The following is an 18,293-nucleotide window of genomic DNA, read 5'->3' on the forward strand; positions in this document are numbered from 1 at the left end:
TGTAAGTTAAGTACTTGGGGAGGGGGGCAAGAAAGACTAAGCTTTTTAAAATACACATTCTGTACCTTTGTAAGACAAGCGAACCAAGGTGGGAAAAAATGATGCATTTACAATGTGTTATAAGTTAAACTAACAAAACCTAACACTTCTGCTTGGCTTAATCTAGCAGTTAAAAGTGAAAGTATCAAATCAAGCTTACTCCAATTCCTCTTATTTACTGAATACTTACTTATAACAAGGGCTATGTAAGCACTTTGCACACATGATTAACAATCCTTACAATCATCCTGGAATATAGCAGAATTAGATTTTACTTTCAGAGAAAGCATTATGTATAAAAAGAAATAAGAATTCTTTTGCAGAGGGAGCTGTTGTCATTTATACGAATTTTTTTTAAGATTACTTATTTATTTGACAGAGAGAGATAGCACACGCGCACAGTGAGTGAACATGAGGGAGGAGAGAGGCAAGACGGGGAGCAGGGAGCCTGATGCAGGGCCTGATCCCAGGACCTGAGATCATGACCTAAGCCAAAGACAGATACTTAACCAAGTAAGCCACACAGGTGCCCCTAAGATCTTTTTTTAAGAGATAAATTTGAGCAGTGAGGCACCTGGGTGGCTAAGTTGGTTAAGTCTCCAACTCCTGATTTAGGCTAAGGTCTTTATCTCAGGGTCCTGGGATTAAGCCCTGCCTCAGGGTCTGCGCTCAGCAGGGTGTCTGCTTGAGGATTCTCTCTCCCACTCCCTTTGCCCCTCCCCACTTGCCCTGCCCTCCCCCATTCATGCACATGGACTTGCTTTCCAAAATAAATAAACAAATCTAAAAAAAAAAAAAAAAAGATAAATTTGAACAGGCTTGTTTATAACCAATTATTTCTTCCAATAACTAGAAAGCCAGTTTGGTGGGGGAAAAACACAAGAAATCAAGAAAAATGGGTGATCTTACAAGAGAAGAAAAATATTATTAAAAATATATATACATATAAAGATAAAATCCAAAGCGATTTAAACCAATTATTCAAAAGAATATCTATCTCCCCCAAAGGAGGAGAGCTGGACATTTCACATGATGGCAAAGTCCCCCCAGAGCAGGCACCCTCAGAGAACCACTTTGGAAGTTATCTGACCTTTCTGACTTGCCCTCAGAAATCAGGCAGCATTATTCCTGCCTCATCCCAGATTTAACAGGAAGGGAATCATACTGTGATATAGCACCATCACAAGGCACAATCATAATGCACGATCATAACATGCAATACCAACTAGATGGAAATATTTGCAGGTATCTTTAAAAACGTACCACAACTGGTATGTAGAATATTAAAAAGTACATTAAAAGTACAAGAATATCCCACATTCATAGGTGGGAAAACTGGACATTATAAATACGTCATTTTTCTCTAAATACATGGATAAATCCAATGCAATTCCCAAATTCCAAACAAGATTGTATATGGACTTTGACAAGCAGATCCAAATTTCATATGTTAGACTAAAGGGCCATGAACCGCCAAAACACTCCCGAAAAGGGAAAAATGGAAGCACTATCCTACCAGATATCCAGCCATATCATAAGGTTGTCTTAATTAAGATAGTGTGGAACTTGATGGAGAAACAAACAAACTGACCAGTGGGATAGAAAGACCAGCAACAGACACATACATATATGGAATTGTGATATGTAAATAGAATTGTAGAAATCAGCTAATAGTGTGAGACAACTGGTTTTCCAAATAGAATAAGGGAAATTTTATTTGTATCTACTTCGTATCACCAATTTCAGATGGATTAAAGACTTAAATGTTAAAAGCAAAATATTTACAACATTTTAAAAAAATGTTTTAGGGGCACCTGGGTGGCTCAGTCAGTTAAGTGGCTGCCTTCAGCTTAGGTCATGATCCTAGCGTCCTGCAATCAAGTCCTGCGTTGGGCTCCCTGCTCAGCGGAGAGCCTGCTTCTCCCTCTCCCTCTGCCTGCAGCTGTGCCTACTTGTGCTATCTCTCTGTCAAAATAAATGAATAAAATCTTTTAAAAATATATAAAAAATGTTTTGGAAAATATCTTCTTGATCTTAAAATAGAAAGTATTCCTTGAATAAGACACCTTAAGCATGACCATAAAACAAAAGACTGAAAAATTAGAGTATGTTTAAATTAAGAATTCCTTTTCAACAAAGATGCTATAATGAAAGTAAAAAGATAGTTCTTTTCATATATATCTAATAATGAGAAATCTAGAAAAGCCATTGTAACTGTTCAGGAAACCATCCAAAAAATAAGTTTTACACAAACTAGCAAAGAACTAGCCTATCCAGAAGATTCAGAGCATATATGAATAAAACTAAACAAATACTTACATCTAAAAACAGTTTCAATCTCACTCTTTTAATGGCACACATAAAGCTTGTGCCAGATGGAGATCAATAATGTAAATATACATATATTCTTTAATCAGTAAACACTTTGATTATAGCCATTGTCTCAGGAAAATAAGTGATTTTTACTGACCTACTGAACAGTGGAAGATGGTTAGAAATTCTAGTCATAATAATCTCATTGACATTTAACATGCTTAATACCATTCAATAAACACTGAATCTTGCTGAACACCAGGTACTGTGGGATATGCAAATAGCAGAGACACAATCCCTGATCTTTAGGTCCATAATCTAGTTAGCAAGCAGTAAAATACATATATAAAGAGGTAAGTCAAATTTCTATGAGACCTCGTCAATCTTTTTTTTTTTTTCCATCTCCACTATCTCTGTAATCTCTCCTAAAGGATCTCTTGCATTCATTTCACTCTATGCCGATCTATTCACTACACTGCAGCTATAGAAACCTTTTTGAAATGCAAGAAGACCAGAGATGCACTCTGGAGAAACAAACCACTGTGGAGATTCAGAAACACCAAGCACAGGGCTAAAAGAGATGTATGTGAAACCTTGCACTAAACAATGACACCCTAGCAACCTTCACTTAGTCTGTTTCTATAAATGAAAAGTGTCTACTTGCCCCAGGAGAATGAGGATTCTTCTTTAGAAAACTAAACCAGAACAAACCTCCAGCTACTGGTATTTGGAGGTTCCTCCAAGGAAAATGCCATATTTTGCTGACTCTTGCAATTAAAGATTAAAAAAAGAGAGAAAGCGAGCAAAGAGCAGAGGAATTAATTATCAAATAATTTAAATTTCCCACCAGGTGGCTCAGTTGGTTAAACATCTGACTCTTGATTTCGGCTAGGTCATGATCCAGGTCTTGGGATCCATACAGGACTCCGTACTCAGTGGGGGTTTGCATTCTCTCCTCTTTACTCTGCCCCTCCCCATTGTTAGTGCATGCTCTCTAAAATAAATAAATAAGTCTTTAAAAATGATTAAACAAATAAATTTCCCAGAACTAATAAAGAACATAAGTTTTTAGATTCAAAGAGTCCAACACAAAGCACACCATGATCAAATTTGAGAACACCAGGGATTAAACAGATTACAAAAGCTCCCAAAGAGAAAAATAAAAATTGGGAAATCAGGTATCAGCTTTAGCAAGAGCTACACTAAAAAACCTTTATATCTAAAAGAATTCCAGCTAGAATTCTATACCTACTGAAATTAGTAATCACATGTGAGGAGAAAAAAGGTATTTTTCAGACTCATAACATAAAAATTTACCTCCAAGATACCCTTATTTAGAGACCTACTAAAACATGTACTCCAACAAAACAAAAGTAATCCAAAAGTGAGTAAGACATGATATCCCGGAAAATATGGACCCCACACAGAAGAGCAGCTGAAGGAAATCCCAGAACAGCAGCCATGCAACAAGCCTAGAAAGTAAATCCAGATTGGGACTGGGAATACGGCTATAGGAAAGAGTCCTCAGTATAAAGAATAGAACGTAGTAAATCCGAGCATATGAAAATTATTACTGGTAGCATGTAGCAGAGATGCGGAACATTTAAAAAATTAACTACAAATACACAGAAAGCCAGTAAAGAAAAAAAAGAGAGAAAATGAGAAACAACTATTAACTTCATAAAAAGCAAAGACTATACTATTTTCCTTCCATTTGGCTTGGAAGGAAATAATATCTTCATAAACAAAATAATGAAATACTGATTTATAATTTAACCCAAAATTACACTACATATAACTATATAAGGGGAAAGGAAGTACAAAAGCAGAGTAAAAAGCTAGAGCTCCAAGAAGAGATAATGCCGCAAGAAGAGATAATACCTGAACCTGATTGAGAAATCCTAGTCTACAAATGATATTAAGGAATAAAGAGATAAATACCAGGGAAAATGGTCAAAACGATTAAAAGTGGTTTCTTGCAATTAGGACTTGGAGATGGAAAAGGGTAAGGTAAAGCCTTTTAACTTTATTTGGCTTTTCACCATGTAAATACATGATTTTCTAAAATTAATTTAAAATAATTAACATTTGTTATTAAAAAGCCAGTAGCTGCAAAAAAGATTTGCAACACTATGTTACTGTAACTGTAGTATAGATAGAAGAACAATACCTTAAACTGACTAAAAACTCTTGCAAAAGACAACAACATAATACATGCAGGAGACAGGAACAGGAAATTTACAAAAGAAATACTACTATCCAAGGCACATATAAAAAAAAATTTCACCATTCAAAGCAATTAAAGAAAAACTCTAGATAAAAACAATAAAGCAACTACTAATCAGCAAAATTTTAAGAAATGGGTAATGGTTGTAAGGTTTTTGGAAAATGTATTGATTTTGAGTATAAGATGATTCATTGTTTCTGGAGGAATATAGTAATATGAATCAAAATCTTAAAAATACATATGACATTTGATTCAATAAATCCTGCTAAAAATGTACCCTTAAAGAAAGAGTTACAAATATGCATAAAAGGATCCAACCACAGGGTATTTATTTTAGCAAAATTTTCTTAAGATTGTATTTTCCATACTGATTAACTAGAAACAATGTAATAGCCTTACCTGAACTGTACGTCCCGCATTGATATGCTCTTCATGCAACTTATCCCAGATTCTGCACCTTTGATACTATACAAAAGAGAAGAAAGGTACAGGTTGTTGTTGTTTTTTTAATTACTATACTTATTACTTCTAGTTACCACAAAAATCCCTACTCACCTAACCAAACTTAAACATACTAGCTCAAAGTTATTGACTTAATAGTGTCAGTTAATGGTCCAATGATAATATGAGTAGGAAATTTTTGAAAACATCACCTAAAAAATTCTGGCAAATGGTAAAACAAATAAAAATCACTAGATACAATTTACTTTACTGAAAAAAGGCAGTGTGCTCAGTCTTGCAAATTCTTTGGAGATGAAAAAAAATAATGAGAATGTAAAAGAATAAAATATAAAGATTAAGAGGGTTGATGAGATATTGTTACTATTTACCAAGAATTTTAAAAAGTTTGTCAATGATAGTGTCAAGGATTAAAAACTAAAATCTGACTTTGAGAAAAAGTAACATTGATACTGCAGACTAGAAAGTACACAAAAATGAGAATGAACACTAAATATACATTCTTCAGTTTTTACCAAGGCAGTGTTTAGCCTTCAGGGTTTCAACCAAGAAACTTGAGCAGGATAACAGAAAATTCTTCATTTGACAGGAACCATAGCAAAATGTGATAACATTATAGCACAATATTTATGTAGAATACAAACATCAACACCAAACATCACATACTATTTTTGGTTTAAATAAAAAATCCAAACAATCAATATGTTAGTAGGTGTTCAGTGTATCACTGGTATACTACATGTCAAAAGAAGAAAAAAATCAACCTAGAAATACTGTGAAAGGACAGAAACACGAAAATGTCCCATATAGGGGTGCCTGGGTGGTTCAGTCAGGTAAGCATCCAACTCTTATTTCAGCTCAGATCATGATCTCAGGTCATGACATCGAACCTCCCCACCATGGGCTCTGTGTGGAGTCCATTTGAGAATCTCTCTCTCTCCCTTGCTTGTGTTCTCTCTCAATCTCTCTCTCTCTCAAAATAAATAAACAAATCTTAAAAAAAAAAAAAAAGGAAGTCCTTCAGGCTGATGTAAAAATGGAAGAGAAACCTGGCCCTACACAAAGGAATGAAGAGCACTGAAAATGGTAAATATAAAACATTTGGCCGGGGTGGGGGGGAGGGGGCGCCAGGGTGGTGCAGTTGGTCAAGTGTGGAGACTCTTGATTTTCAGGTCATGATCTCAGGGTCATGAGATCAAGCCCCACATCAGGCTCTGCACTGAATGCAGAGTCTGCTTAAGACTCTCTCCCTCTCTCTCTCTGCCCCTGCCCCCATTCTCTCTCTATAAAACAAGTAAAATCTTTAAAAAGAATTTTTTTCCTTATTTTTAAAATCTTTTTAAAAAAAAAACTCTGTTTAAAACAAAAATAACAACAATGTATTATTGGATACAGAAGCAAATTATATGACATTAACACTGTAATAAGACCCTGAGAGAGGAAAGTATATTATTATAAGGCTCTTATACATGAAGTGATACATAACAAATCAATGAGGCTGATTAGGTTTGATTTTGTACCATATAACTTGTGCTTCATACCTAACCTGAACAGTCCCTGCCACTCACTTTCACACTTAATTATATGTCACTACTATTCTCTGAATTATTTCTTAATTTATTTCCTTAATTGGACTGTATACTTCCTAAGGATTAGAAACCTAATTTAAATTAAAAAAACAACTATTTTTTATGAACTTTTCAGTGCCAACAATAAAAGACAGCGAACACCCAAACTTATTTATTTCTTATAATTAATGACTTCCCTTCTCATTAAGCCTGGAAGACTGAACACAAGCATTTATCTCTGCTCTTTTCTAAAACCCAACAAAAATGGCAATGAAGAACTTTAAAAGGTATACATTCACAAGAGTCATGAAAATACAACAGAAAATATCAGTTGACACGAAATTTTAACAAAATTTTAGAAGCTGGAAATTCTAAATTCTAAAAATTTAGAAGCTGAAAGACATGTTGCATGACTTAGAAGATCTGAGAAAGCTGCACCATGAGGCTGCAGAAGGGGTGAGTGGTGTGTGAGAGGCAGTGAGTGACAAGCCAACAGCCACATGACTACTCCCTAAAGACTCAGTGACCAGAGGTACCAGCTACCAGGGAGTCAGGATGTGTATGGTGGGGCAGAAGGCTTGGTTGAAAGTTTGTCTAAGGAAGAGGTAGTCTACCAAGTGCTCTCTCTACAGGCCCATGCAACTACACTGTCCCTATCTTCACAGAAGAACACATTCCAGAAGAGTATCTGGTGGTTCCCCATTAAAACAGAGTTTTCACCTGCTCACCCCTCCAGGTGTAAGGCCCCACCTACTTCCTGCTACGCACACAAATGCCTTCCAATTAGCACTCTTAAACATCAACAGCTCACCAAGGAATGCCCATAATACTGCAGGCTGACACAAAGAAGAGACGAGGAAGGCAGGTGGGGGAAGAGAGAGAAAGAATTAAAAAAAAAAAAAACAAAAAAAACCTCAGGGAAGACAGATAAAGAGGCAGATAAAAACTTCAAAATCAAATCACCAGAGAGGTGCCATGATATTACATCCATGAAACAAGAACAGGAGGATTCTCTTTAAAAGAAAAAAAAAGAACTGACAGAAAAAAGAACACAGCAAAAATACAACTCTAGTTATTTCATCTTGGCTGGAATGTGGATGTAATAGCTGAGGTTGGAGCTGCTATTTTACATGCAAGAGAGAAACAAGTTGAAGATCAGAGAGCAGGATAAAAAGAGCCTGGGTATTTAATGACTGCTGAGCTGCCACTGCAGCCCCGGAGTGCCTCTGTAACTATGAGCAGTTAAAAATAAAAGCAAAAACAAAAAAGGTCTATCTGATTTAATACACTATTTTGGGGTTTTCTGCCACTTGTATTTTAACTATATACTAACACAGTACATGCTACACAGTAAGTTTTCTCCTAGCCCTACAATATGAAAGAAAGAAAATTATGTTCCAAGCATGATCTTGTTTCTATTAACTATGCTTAAGCGTATCTTACGTTAGCCAAGAAAGCTGAATGCTAACACTTCAAATTTCAGCACTGTGTTCTAATCAAGTCTATCATGTGTAATAAAATGTAATGCTGAAGGACCTATGGAATACAGTCCCAGGTGTGCGCAGCACACTACTCTCATTGTTTTCGGATGTTGCAGAATCACTCCACCAAGGCTTACCTTCAATTTCTCTTCAGTGTGACTTTCTTCTTTTAAATTCATATTGGATGACTGACGGCTAACATAATAAATATTTTATCTTTCTACACCCTTCCCCCAGGAAGAATATGCCTTTTTGAAAGTGAGGCACTGTCAAACACCTGGAGTCCAAACCTAGTTCATAATTCTTTTGTCCACAGTGAACACAGCAGTTTTTAAATGTTTTTGCATTGCCATAAACTATTAAAATATGTTATCCAAGCTTATACACATAAAAAGTCACTTTCATAGTAAAACTAGAAATCCTAGAGATAGTATAATGACCAAGAGTACTGAATAAAACACAGATCAGCATGAGTTTGCTTAGCTTCAGACATCACCTATAAATTATAATTATTCTGAAATTGTCTAAAAATTTCACATTAAGTAAGAATTTCACAAAATGCTAAAGGAAAAATGTTATGGCAGAGAAATATCAATATAACTCTGGAATAATATTCTTATGAAGTTAGGCACAACTAATCAAATCAATAATACATCCTTTCCTATCCCCACCTTCCTTGTTCTCGGGGTTCTGGCTTTTCCACTGATGACTGACTGGGCGGTATGTGTGGCTAGGATCTGAGGGTATGACTGCAGACACTTTATACAGAATAAGTATAAGAAAAGGGAAATTTAAGACATGCCAAACCCCAAAGGTAATATAGGGCAATAAAGGAAAGAAACGATCTTAACAGAGCATAGTCCACCTATGTCTAGGTTTCAGAATCAATTCATCTGCCAAGTTCTAGTCATCTCTGTAACTGAGTGCTTTGATATGAGCTCAGGACTTTAAAATACACCTTATCAACCTGCCACCCAGATATGATCAACCAGAGTAAACAACTCGATTTCTTTTTTTTTTTTTTAAGATTTTATTTATTTGACAGAGAGAGATGACAAGCAGGCAGAGAGAGAGGAGGAAGCAGGCTCTCCACCGAGCAGAGAGCCCGATGCGAGGCTCGATCCCAGGACCCTGAGATCATGACCTGAGCCAAAGGCAGCGGCTTAACCCACTGAGCCACCCAGGCGCCCCAACAACTCGATTTCCATATTGTTACAGTGCTAAAAGAATGAGCCCTCCTCATTAATCAAAGCATGGCACCCTGTAATTTGTTTCTGCTTATGACAAGACTAACCAGTTTACCAGAAAACTCCTCTACCCTAGAAAGTCACAGAACTTATTGCTTACGAATAAAGAAAAACTTAAGAGATGACAAAATAGCAATCTTGAATTCTAGATAGCTTCATATTTGCTTTAAAATTTTCTTAATTAATTTTCTTAATTAATCTTAATATTCCTGGTGCTTATTTTCTATACTTTTTGAAAAGATTTAAATACTAGGAAGACAAATGGTATCTAAGGGGAAAATAAAAGCTGACACTTCTTAGTTATATAAGGTACTCAAGTGAGGAGTATAAATATTGTTTATACTGAAAGGCTTAATGACCACTTCCACCCCACCCCCCACCACAAAAAATTAATGGAGGGCCACACAGCTTAAAATTTTTTGGGGGGAGGTCTTTTTGAAGGAGCAAATCCCACTGACTATCCTACAGCAAATAAAACAATATAATCTGCCAAGTCAATGCTCAGTAGTAAACCCTATGTTCCCATGAATGCCACAACTATTCCATCAAATGCTGGGCAGTCCAGTTTCTATGCCACCTTCACCATGATCCAGCAGACTAGTTCTTTTTCACCTATTACCTAAACAAACCCCCCTATGGTATTTCTCAATTTGGGGCTCTCCTCAAAGGGAAGAAGTCAATTTGGGAAATTCCCTCTTTCACACAATGATTTACCTCTTTATTCTACGTGCACCTGAAGAGGATAGGAGTTATTGATAGACACCAAAGTTCAAAAAACTAGCCATAGGGTTAAGGAAATTAAGGCAGGCCCATTAGCCAAAGTTCACTGCCTTCACATTATGGTGCACTATCAGACAATTTGTATTTTAATTAACTGCCCCGTATGTCAATATGTACAACTTAAAATATGTACAACCTAAATCCCTCCCTAAAATAGGAATAATACCAGATGTAGTTGTAAAACAAAAACCCAGATGAAAAAAAATGTTACTAAATCAATAGGATATGGATGTTTTACCAAAGCCTCTTATCTAATATTCTAAATTTGGCTGAAATGCACAAGTATAAATCAGAATTTGCAACTGCTTCTTGTGGTAGAAAATGAAAACCAACCCACCTTCTCAATATTTATTTGGTGCTTTCTTAGCCTCTCCAGGTCTGTTGGGATTACTATCTTAATGAATTTCTGTATAGCTGGTTCAAGACGGCGTAATTTCACTTTTTCTTCATCTTCAGACATCCTTAAAAAATGCTGTGTCACTTCTACTTGCAGTGACTGTCTTCTCCACTCACATAGAAAAACCTAAAAGGGAAGTATGTAAGAATGTTTTTAATCAGTTTCTATTATTTTTAAAAACCAACAATTAGTTAATTTTATAATTTATTCTAAATATATATTCAACTTAATTCTGAACTTGAATGACTTTTTTAAAGAAATCTTTTATTTTGAAACTTTTTTCTTTCTACAGATGAAAATGCACTTTAAAATGTTTAGAAAATATGAAGAAGAGGATAAAATAAAATCAATCATCTCCTCACCTACAGTTAACTTTCCATTTTGATGTATGTCTTTCCAGGCCCTTTTCCAAATAAGAATGTATACATTTAAATACCTTTTTTTAATTTTTAAACTATGAGTTTACTGTCCAAGTTTTCATTTCCCAGTGTGTCTTGGACAATCACTAACCTTTTTTAAAAAAGATGTCAGATGGCAAAACTAGAAGAAAAAATTTCATAACATTTCTGCTTGTATCAAACTCCATTTCTAACCTCTTAATGTAACTATGTAATTATATTCTTCAAATATATTATAACATCATATGCAATTCTTCTCACTGATGTCCTTTAAACTGCCTCCTCCCTTTCTTACAAAGTGATTAGTGTTGTCCAAAATCAATACAAATAAACAGTTAACAACAGAGCTGGAATAAGAACCCAGGATTCCTGAGAGTACAATCAAATGTTCTTTCTAATTAGCCAACAGTTTCCTATCACTGTTCCAGAATGTCCAAGAGTAAGCCTTTGGGGTCAGAGTAGGTGAGGGTAGAGGATAGCAAATGAGCAGGCTCCAGGACCCCATCCCTGCTTCAACTGGAGAAAATTTACTTATATCGATTTCATATTTGAGCATATTAGATTTTACATCAGTAAAGGGCTTCACTGCTTAAGTAAGCTTAAAAACCACTGTTGTACAACCTTGCTTTCATGCCATCTCATTAGCCCACAACCTCTCCTGTATTTTAAAAAAAGAAAAAAAAAAAGACTATGTTAATCCCACTGGGTTATGGGGTCTTAAACCAGGGTCCACACAGACAGAGGTTCACAAATATACTTTGTGGACTCCCTGAATCTTTATGAATACTTGTGAATGTATTTTTGAGTTCTGTCAGAGAATAGAGTCCAATGACTTTATGATATTAAAAAATTGCTTTTATGGTATCACTGCAGAAGCATTAAGAACTATAAATCTAAATAATGCTGAAACTTTCACAGTTGAAAATCTCGAAGTGTTGGTTATAGAGAGTATCTCATCAACTTAGTAAGTTCATTTTTTTATGTTTAAGTTTTATGTTAAGTCTGTTTAAGCTTGAAAGCAAAAAAGGGAAATCTCCACACACCAAAGATAAAGAGAGTTCAACAGCTACAGTAGTGAGTGGGAATTGGAGATACATACAGAAGTTCATTGCCGACAGTCCACAGACCCAACAAAACAAGAAAATTCATAGCTAAGGGACTACAGATAGTAATCTAAAAAAAAAAAAAAATTAAAATAGGTACAGTTGGAAGGAATAGAATCCTTTTAAATATTAGGTAATACTACAAAATAGTACCAGGCTAATCTGAGAAACCAAGTACAAATTGAGAAATAAAAACCTCAAATATGTGTTAAACAATAAACTATGTAGCTGAAGGGAGAATTATTGATTGGAAGATATCAGTCAGAACACAGAGGAATAAAGAGATGAAAAACATAGAAGATAAAATGAGTAGCTCAATAACAAATAGGAGTCCCATAAGAGAAGAATAAGGAAAGTGGTGAAAAGGCATTATGCAAGAGAACATGCTGAGAATTAAGATGCAAGACCTCAAATCGAAAATGCACATAAGCCCCAAGTGGCATAAATTTAAAAAAAAAAAAATTACCACCACATGGAAGGGAAATTACAGAATGTGAAGGGCAAACAAACCAAACAAAAATCTTAAAAAAGGCAAACCAGAGATAAAATAAAGCAACAAAAGCAGCAAACTTTTCATCAAAGCAAGGTTATCAAAAGACAGGAATATCCTCAAAATGCTGAGAGAGGTGATATATGGCCAGGTAAATTATTATTCAGCAATGAAGGCAAAATAATCATTTTCAGACACAACAGTTGATAAGCAAGTTTTCTCTTTTAAAAGAACTACTAAAAGGCACACTTTAACGATAAAATAAACCCAAAGGAAATGAAAGCCCAGGAGGTATGAGTATCAAAGTATACTATTACCGGGCGCATATATGAATGAATGAAAGACGAAAGGATTTATTTTGAATACCCTGATTAAATATAATACAAATCTTTCCATGTAAATGACTGTTTTTCTATAATACATCTTTTATAGCAGCATATGTTACATTACATAGTTGCTCCATAATTTAATTATCTATTGTTGGCTATTTAGGTTGTTCCCAATTTTCCACTATTTTATACTGTACTACAATGTAATTACCCTTACACATAAATTCATACTACCATCTATGTTTCTTCAAAATAAATAATTAGAAATCAAACAGGTACACACATTTTTTTAAGGCTTTTGATACCAAATATCCCAAACGGTTGTGCCTGTTTACATGCCCACTAGCAGCATATCAAAATATCCAAGATCCATATTCTCACCAATATGTGGTACTAGCACTCTCCTAGACATTCAAAAACTGTGTCCCATTATTGTTTTAGTTTGCATTCCTTAAATTACTGGGAGCATTGATTTATTAGCCATTTACATTTCTTATGAATTACTTGCTAGTGCTATGTATCTATTTTACTATAGGGGATATCTTTTTCTTATTATATTTAACATATAATAGACATAAATTATTAATTATTTGTCTCACAATGTGCCCAGTTTATCACATTGCTTGCATTTTTTTCTACCATGCAGGTTATATCCTATAGGAAGGTATCTTTTTATCTACCACCGTTCCTTTTCTTTTCTTTTTAACCATACATTTTTTTTTAAAGATTTTTATTTATTTATTTGACAGAGAGAGATCACAAGTAGGCAGAGAGGCAGGCAGAGAGAGAGGAAGGGAAGCAGGCTCCCTGCTGAGCTTGATCCCAGGACCCCGGGATCATGACCTGAGCCAAAGGCAGAGGCTTAACCCACTGAGCCACCCAGGCGCCCTCATACATGCTTTTCAATAGATGCTGATGGAACTAAAATATTTCTTCACAGATCCTTTCTTCATCATTTCTAATCCCATCACTCCAAATAATGCAATATGCATAGCACCTTATAATTGTCTTAATTAGGCTGCTTTTAAACTCCTTCCCCTTTCCAATTTTTCCTCACACATTACCACCAATTAATATACCAAAAACACAATTTGCAATATGCTACTCCTCTGAACAAAAACCTTCCTAGAGTTCCCTATTACTGAACAAGAAAATACAATGTTCACAGATTCACACAATCTAAGTATTATCACCCAATCTCTACTTTTGGCTTTGCAGTGATGCTCCCTCTATCCAGATGCCCTTTTACAGGCATCATTTATGTATCATTTGATATACAACTCTAATGATTTTTCTTCTCCTCCACTAGCCAGTTTATAGTATACATAGCAAATCCCAATTATTAGATATTTGACTTATTTGCACTATTCCCCTACACTATGATGATATATTTTTTCAGTTCCAAAAGTGATGTTTCCAGGTCAGAGTTATGCATGATTCTGCCCCTCAGCTTTCCGTGTCCAGGGAAAACCTACTGACTCCTAAGGACCATCTATAAGGGAAGAAGACCTTCTGCCCCAAGAACCTCCCAAGAGACTTTTCCAACTCTTGGTCTCCTTCTTGCCAGTATTTTTTTCTTCTCTCCACAATTTCCATTTCTATAAAATTATAATAAAATGCCTATATACACTAAAATGAGAACATAACATTCAAATAATTGCATAAATCGTGATGTTACAGAAACAGAAAGTTGGACAGCAGTAGTTTATAAGTTGTTAAAGGAAAGTATACAATCCAACATACAAAATGTGTTGTTAAAATTAACTGAAAAACAGGCATTTCAGCATTTCTTGATTTTTCAGTCAAAAAACTGGAACATTTTTCTGATAGAAATAAATGACAAAAATGAAAAATACATTTACATTAACATCACGACTGTGTAAAATAAGCCCACGAAAAAGACAAGACAAAACATACAAAAATGCCTAATTTCCCAAACTTCTGTAGAGTTGATTTCCTTGTTAACTTTTTTTTCAAAGTGTAATGGAATATCTGAGGTGATAGAATTGTTCTGTGTCATGACAGTCTGGGTGGTAGATACACAATTATATGCATTTGCCAAAACTCACAGAACTGTGTATTACAAAGAATGAATTTTTGAAAACTAAAAAACAAAAACAAAATGTAGAGAAACACAAAATGGAACACAAACTAATAAAAACAAAACCATATTACCAATGAATAGCATAACCATACTGAAAGTAGGGGAAGAGGGCGCCTGGGTGGCTCAGTGGGTTAAGCCGCTGCCTTCGGCTCAGGTCATGATCTCGGGGTCCTGGGATCGAGTCCCACATCGGGCTCTCTGCTCAGCAGGGAGCCTGCTTCCCTCTCTCTCTCTCTCTCTCTCTGCCTGCCTCTCCATCTACTTGTGATTTCTCTCTGTCAAATAAATAAATAAAATCTTTAAAAAAAAAAAAAAAAAAAAGAAAGTAGGGGAAGAAAATAATCTAGGTAACTCTGGAAAACATTATTAACTGGATACCATTAAGCTAAGGACAAAAAGAACTACACACAACTGTATTCTAATTAGCAAATTTGTTTTTTATAGGCATATGGGTTAGAAATCGTGAAAATCCTTTATATGAGAATTGAGCAAATAAAATATTCTGTAGAACACGAAAGCCAGATTTCTGTCAAAAGAAGTAACAAATAAGGGGCATGACTAGGATGAACCCTGTGGTGTTCGTTTACAAATGGAACTTTCAGAATGAATTTTTATTTTTAAAAATATATATACACAGATTTATGAATACATATATACAGATAAATGCAAAAACAAATCTTCGTGTATGCATGGGTATATGTGTGTGTGTATGTGTATATCCATGGAATATGTGGATACACATGTGCAAATCTAAGAAATATATATATATTTATAAATAAATATTATGAATATAAATAAGTAAATAGTCTTTTATAATTACATAAATAATAAATATGTAACATGATCTATAAAGGACAAATATTTATAAAAATAAATAATACATATATTTATACTTAATTATATTCATGTCTTCTGCCAGGAACCACAAACAATTATACTCCAGTAGCAATGAGCACACCTAGTCCCTTGATCTTGATGTTTAAATACCACTCTTCAAAAAAGGAAACCATGGGCTCTTGGAGGAGTGGAGGACTGCAGGGCTGGGACAGAGACAACACAAGACAAGCCTGGAACATCTTATGGTGCCAGCAAGGAAGGAAGTTCTCAAAAAGTGAAGGAGCCTGTCAAAAGGAAACAATCTGAAAAAAATCCCAAGGGCCAAAGCTGGACAACTAGAGACACAATATAAACACCGAAAATTACCAACAGTAAAATAAAGGAGTCCATACTGATGCAAAAAATAAATAAATACATAAATAAATAAACAAATAGGCAAGGGGCAGCTCTTCCTCACAGAACTCCAATTAATAAAAGGAGGAGGAACGAGGGAAACAGAAAATCACCATTAGAAGATCAAAGTAATAATCACTGAAGGCAAGATCCACCACTGGATGGTAAAACCACCACTGGATGGTAAAATCAACAAGTGAAAGTTTGAGGAGAAACAAGATATTTGCATAGTTTAGAAACTCTCTCAAGATATCGATTCATTTCAAGGGAAAAGTAGTAAATATACAGCGGAGAATCCTAGCAGACACCACCTTGACCAAGCGATCAATATCAAAAGCAGTGTATCATAACATGAACCCCTCATATGATGAACTGAGAAGGGTACATCCACTTCTATGGTATCAACAAAAATGCATAACCTTAATCTAATCATAAGGAAACATCAGATAAAACCTGAGGGACTACATTATAACTGACTTCAAAAGGGTACTTCAAAAGTGTCAAGGGGAGGAAAGACAAGAAAAGACCAAGGAGTCGACTCTTTCTAGTTAAATGCAATACGGGACCTTAGAGTGGATCCTGGAACAGAAAGAAAAGGACATTAGGATAAAAAATTATGAAATCTGAAAAATGGTGGTAGCTTGGTGAATAGAATTGTACCAATGATACTTGCTAACCTTTTATAATTGTACTATCGTTATGTAAGGCGTTCACTTTAAAGCTGGAGAGAACTGTATTACTTTTGCAACTTCTCTGTAATTGTAAACCTATTTCAAAATAAAAATAAAATAAGGCTTTCTAAATATGTCTGACTTGATGTTTGAGAAAACAGCTCAAACATTTTGAAGAACTGCACTAACACTTGCGTGGGTCAGGGTGCCGGATGCTCTACAAACTACCCTTTAGGGCTTATAACTTCTATCAGCGGTGCTTACAACTATCTGCTGAGTACCATTCATACTCCTGTTTCCCGTGAGGAAAAAGGCCTAGGAGGTTTACTGTATTAGATTGTTTATAAATAAAGAGCCCCATTTCTCAGAAAAAGTCCCAAACTGCCCGCAACCTTCCGCTCCCCCAAAAGCAAGGAACACCGGCTATCGGCCTAGAGATCCCACATTCCTCCAGTGGTGGCCCCGAATGTCCTCAAGCTCGTCTTCCTTTGCTTCTGACTGGCAGACGGGGCACTGACTTCGGAAAGAAAAGTACTGGCCCCCGGTCCTCCCACACGGTCTCCTAAGCCCTCCGATTCAGAATTTATCTGGGAGGGAGTCAGAGGCGGGACCATCTCCAGAACCACGTCCCGGTCTGGCTGCCAGGAGACTCCGACCGGTCCTCCCCTCACTGCCCCCGAGCCTCGCGTCACCCCTCGCAGTGTCGCCCACAGCGCCCCCGGGCCACAAGCACCAGACGCCCCCACCAGAGAACAGATGCATGGGCGGTCTCGGGACCAAGCCCCAGGGCGACCCTGACGACCTAGGGCCCACGCTGCGTCACGGGCAGGGTTGGTGCAGGAAACTTTCCCACCCCGCGACCCCGGCAGGCCGCCGCGCTCGCCCTGTCGGCGGCCTCCCAACACCCGCTTTGAAAAGAGCGTCCAAAAACGAAACCGCCACTTCTCGGAGCCGGGAGGAACCCTCAAAGCGCTCGCACTCCGGACCGGATGCGGGGCTTCCCACCGGGGGCCTCTACCGCCCGCGGGCTCAGCGCCCAGCCCACAAACCCCGTCAGGGCCTGACGCCCCCGAGACAGCCTCCCGCAAACCCCTTACCTCCCGCCGGGGCGCTCGAGGCCGCTTGGTGTGCACGGCGCAGGCGCGGGTGCTACGGGGCGGGGCGTCGTGAGGGGCTGGCCGGGCTGGACCACGCCCCCTCCTGGCCCTTTTGGGCCCCACCGGGTGTGACACCGACGCTGCGATGACTCCCTACCGCGGGAATGATTTAAGAAAGTGATCCTGCTTTATGTTGTGGGGTTGCAACCCTGGAGCCAGTAGGAGAGAGACCCACAATCACCTTTTAGGGCTCTGTTGTTTTCAGTACGACATAATTCACGCATGCATAGCTTTCTACATTTTGCAGAGTTTTTCTGTCCATTTTCCTGTTCTAACAGGAATTTTATTGGCGGGCTGGCC

General features: G+C 36.8%; 1 protein-coding gene across 4 annotated transcripts in view; it reads right to left on the reverse strand.

Moving 5' to 3' along the window:
• The window catches only part of STX17 (syntaxin 17), a 53,825-nt gene extending 35,836 nt beyond the window's left edge, over positions 1-17,989 (reverse strand). The window contains exons 1-4 of one of the 4 annotated variants that reach the window (XM_032307964.1): positions 17,934-17,989; positions 10,452-10,637; positions 4,979-5,044; positions 3,200-3,346 (exon numbers count right to left, since the gene is read on the reverse strand). In XM_032307964.1, the coding sequence (XP_032163855.1) occupies positions 3,200-3,346; positions 4,979-5,044; positions 10,452-10,574 (336 nt within the window). In that variant the 5' untranslated portion in view covers positions 10,575-10,637; positions 17,934-17,989. The other 3 variants (XM_032307967.1, XM_032307966.1, XM_032307968.1) reach the window with 3 other exon arrangements.
• Between the last annotated feature and the right edge of the window lie 304 nt (positions 17,990-18,293).

This window comes from Mustela erminea, chromosome 12 (assembly GCF_009829155.1).
Source record: "Mustela erminea isolate mMusErm1 chromosome 12, mMusErm1.Pri, whole genome shotgun sequence".
Classification (NCBI taxonomy): domain Eukaryota; kingdom Metazoa; phylum Chordata; class Mammalia; order Carnivora; family Mustelidae; genus Mustela; species Mustela erminea.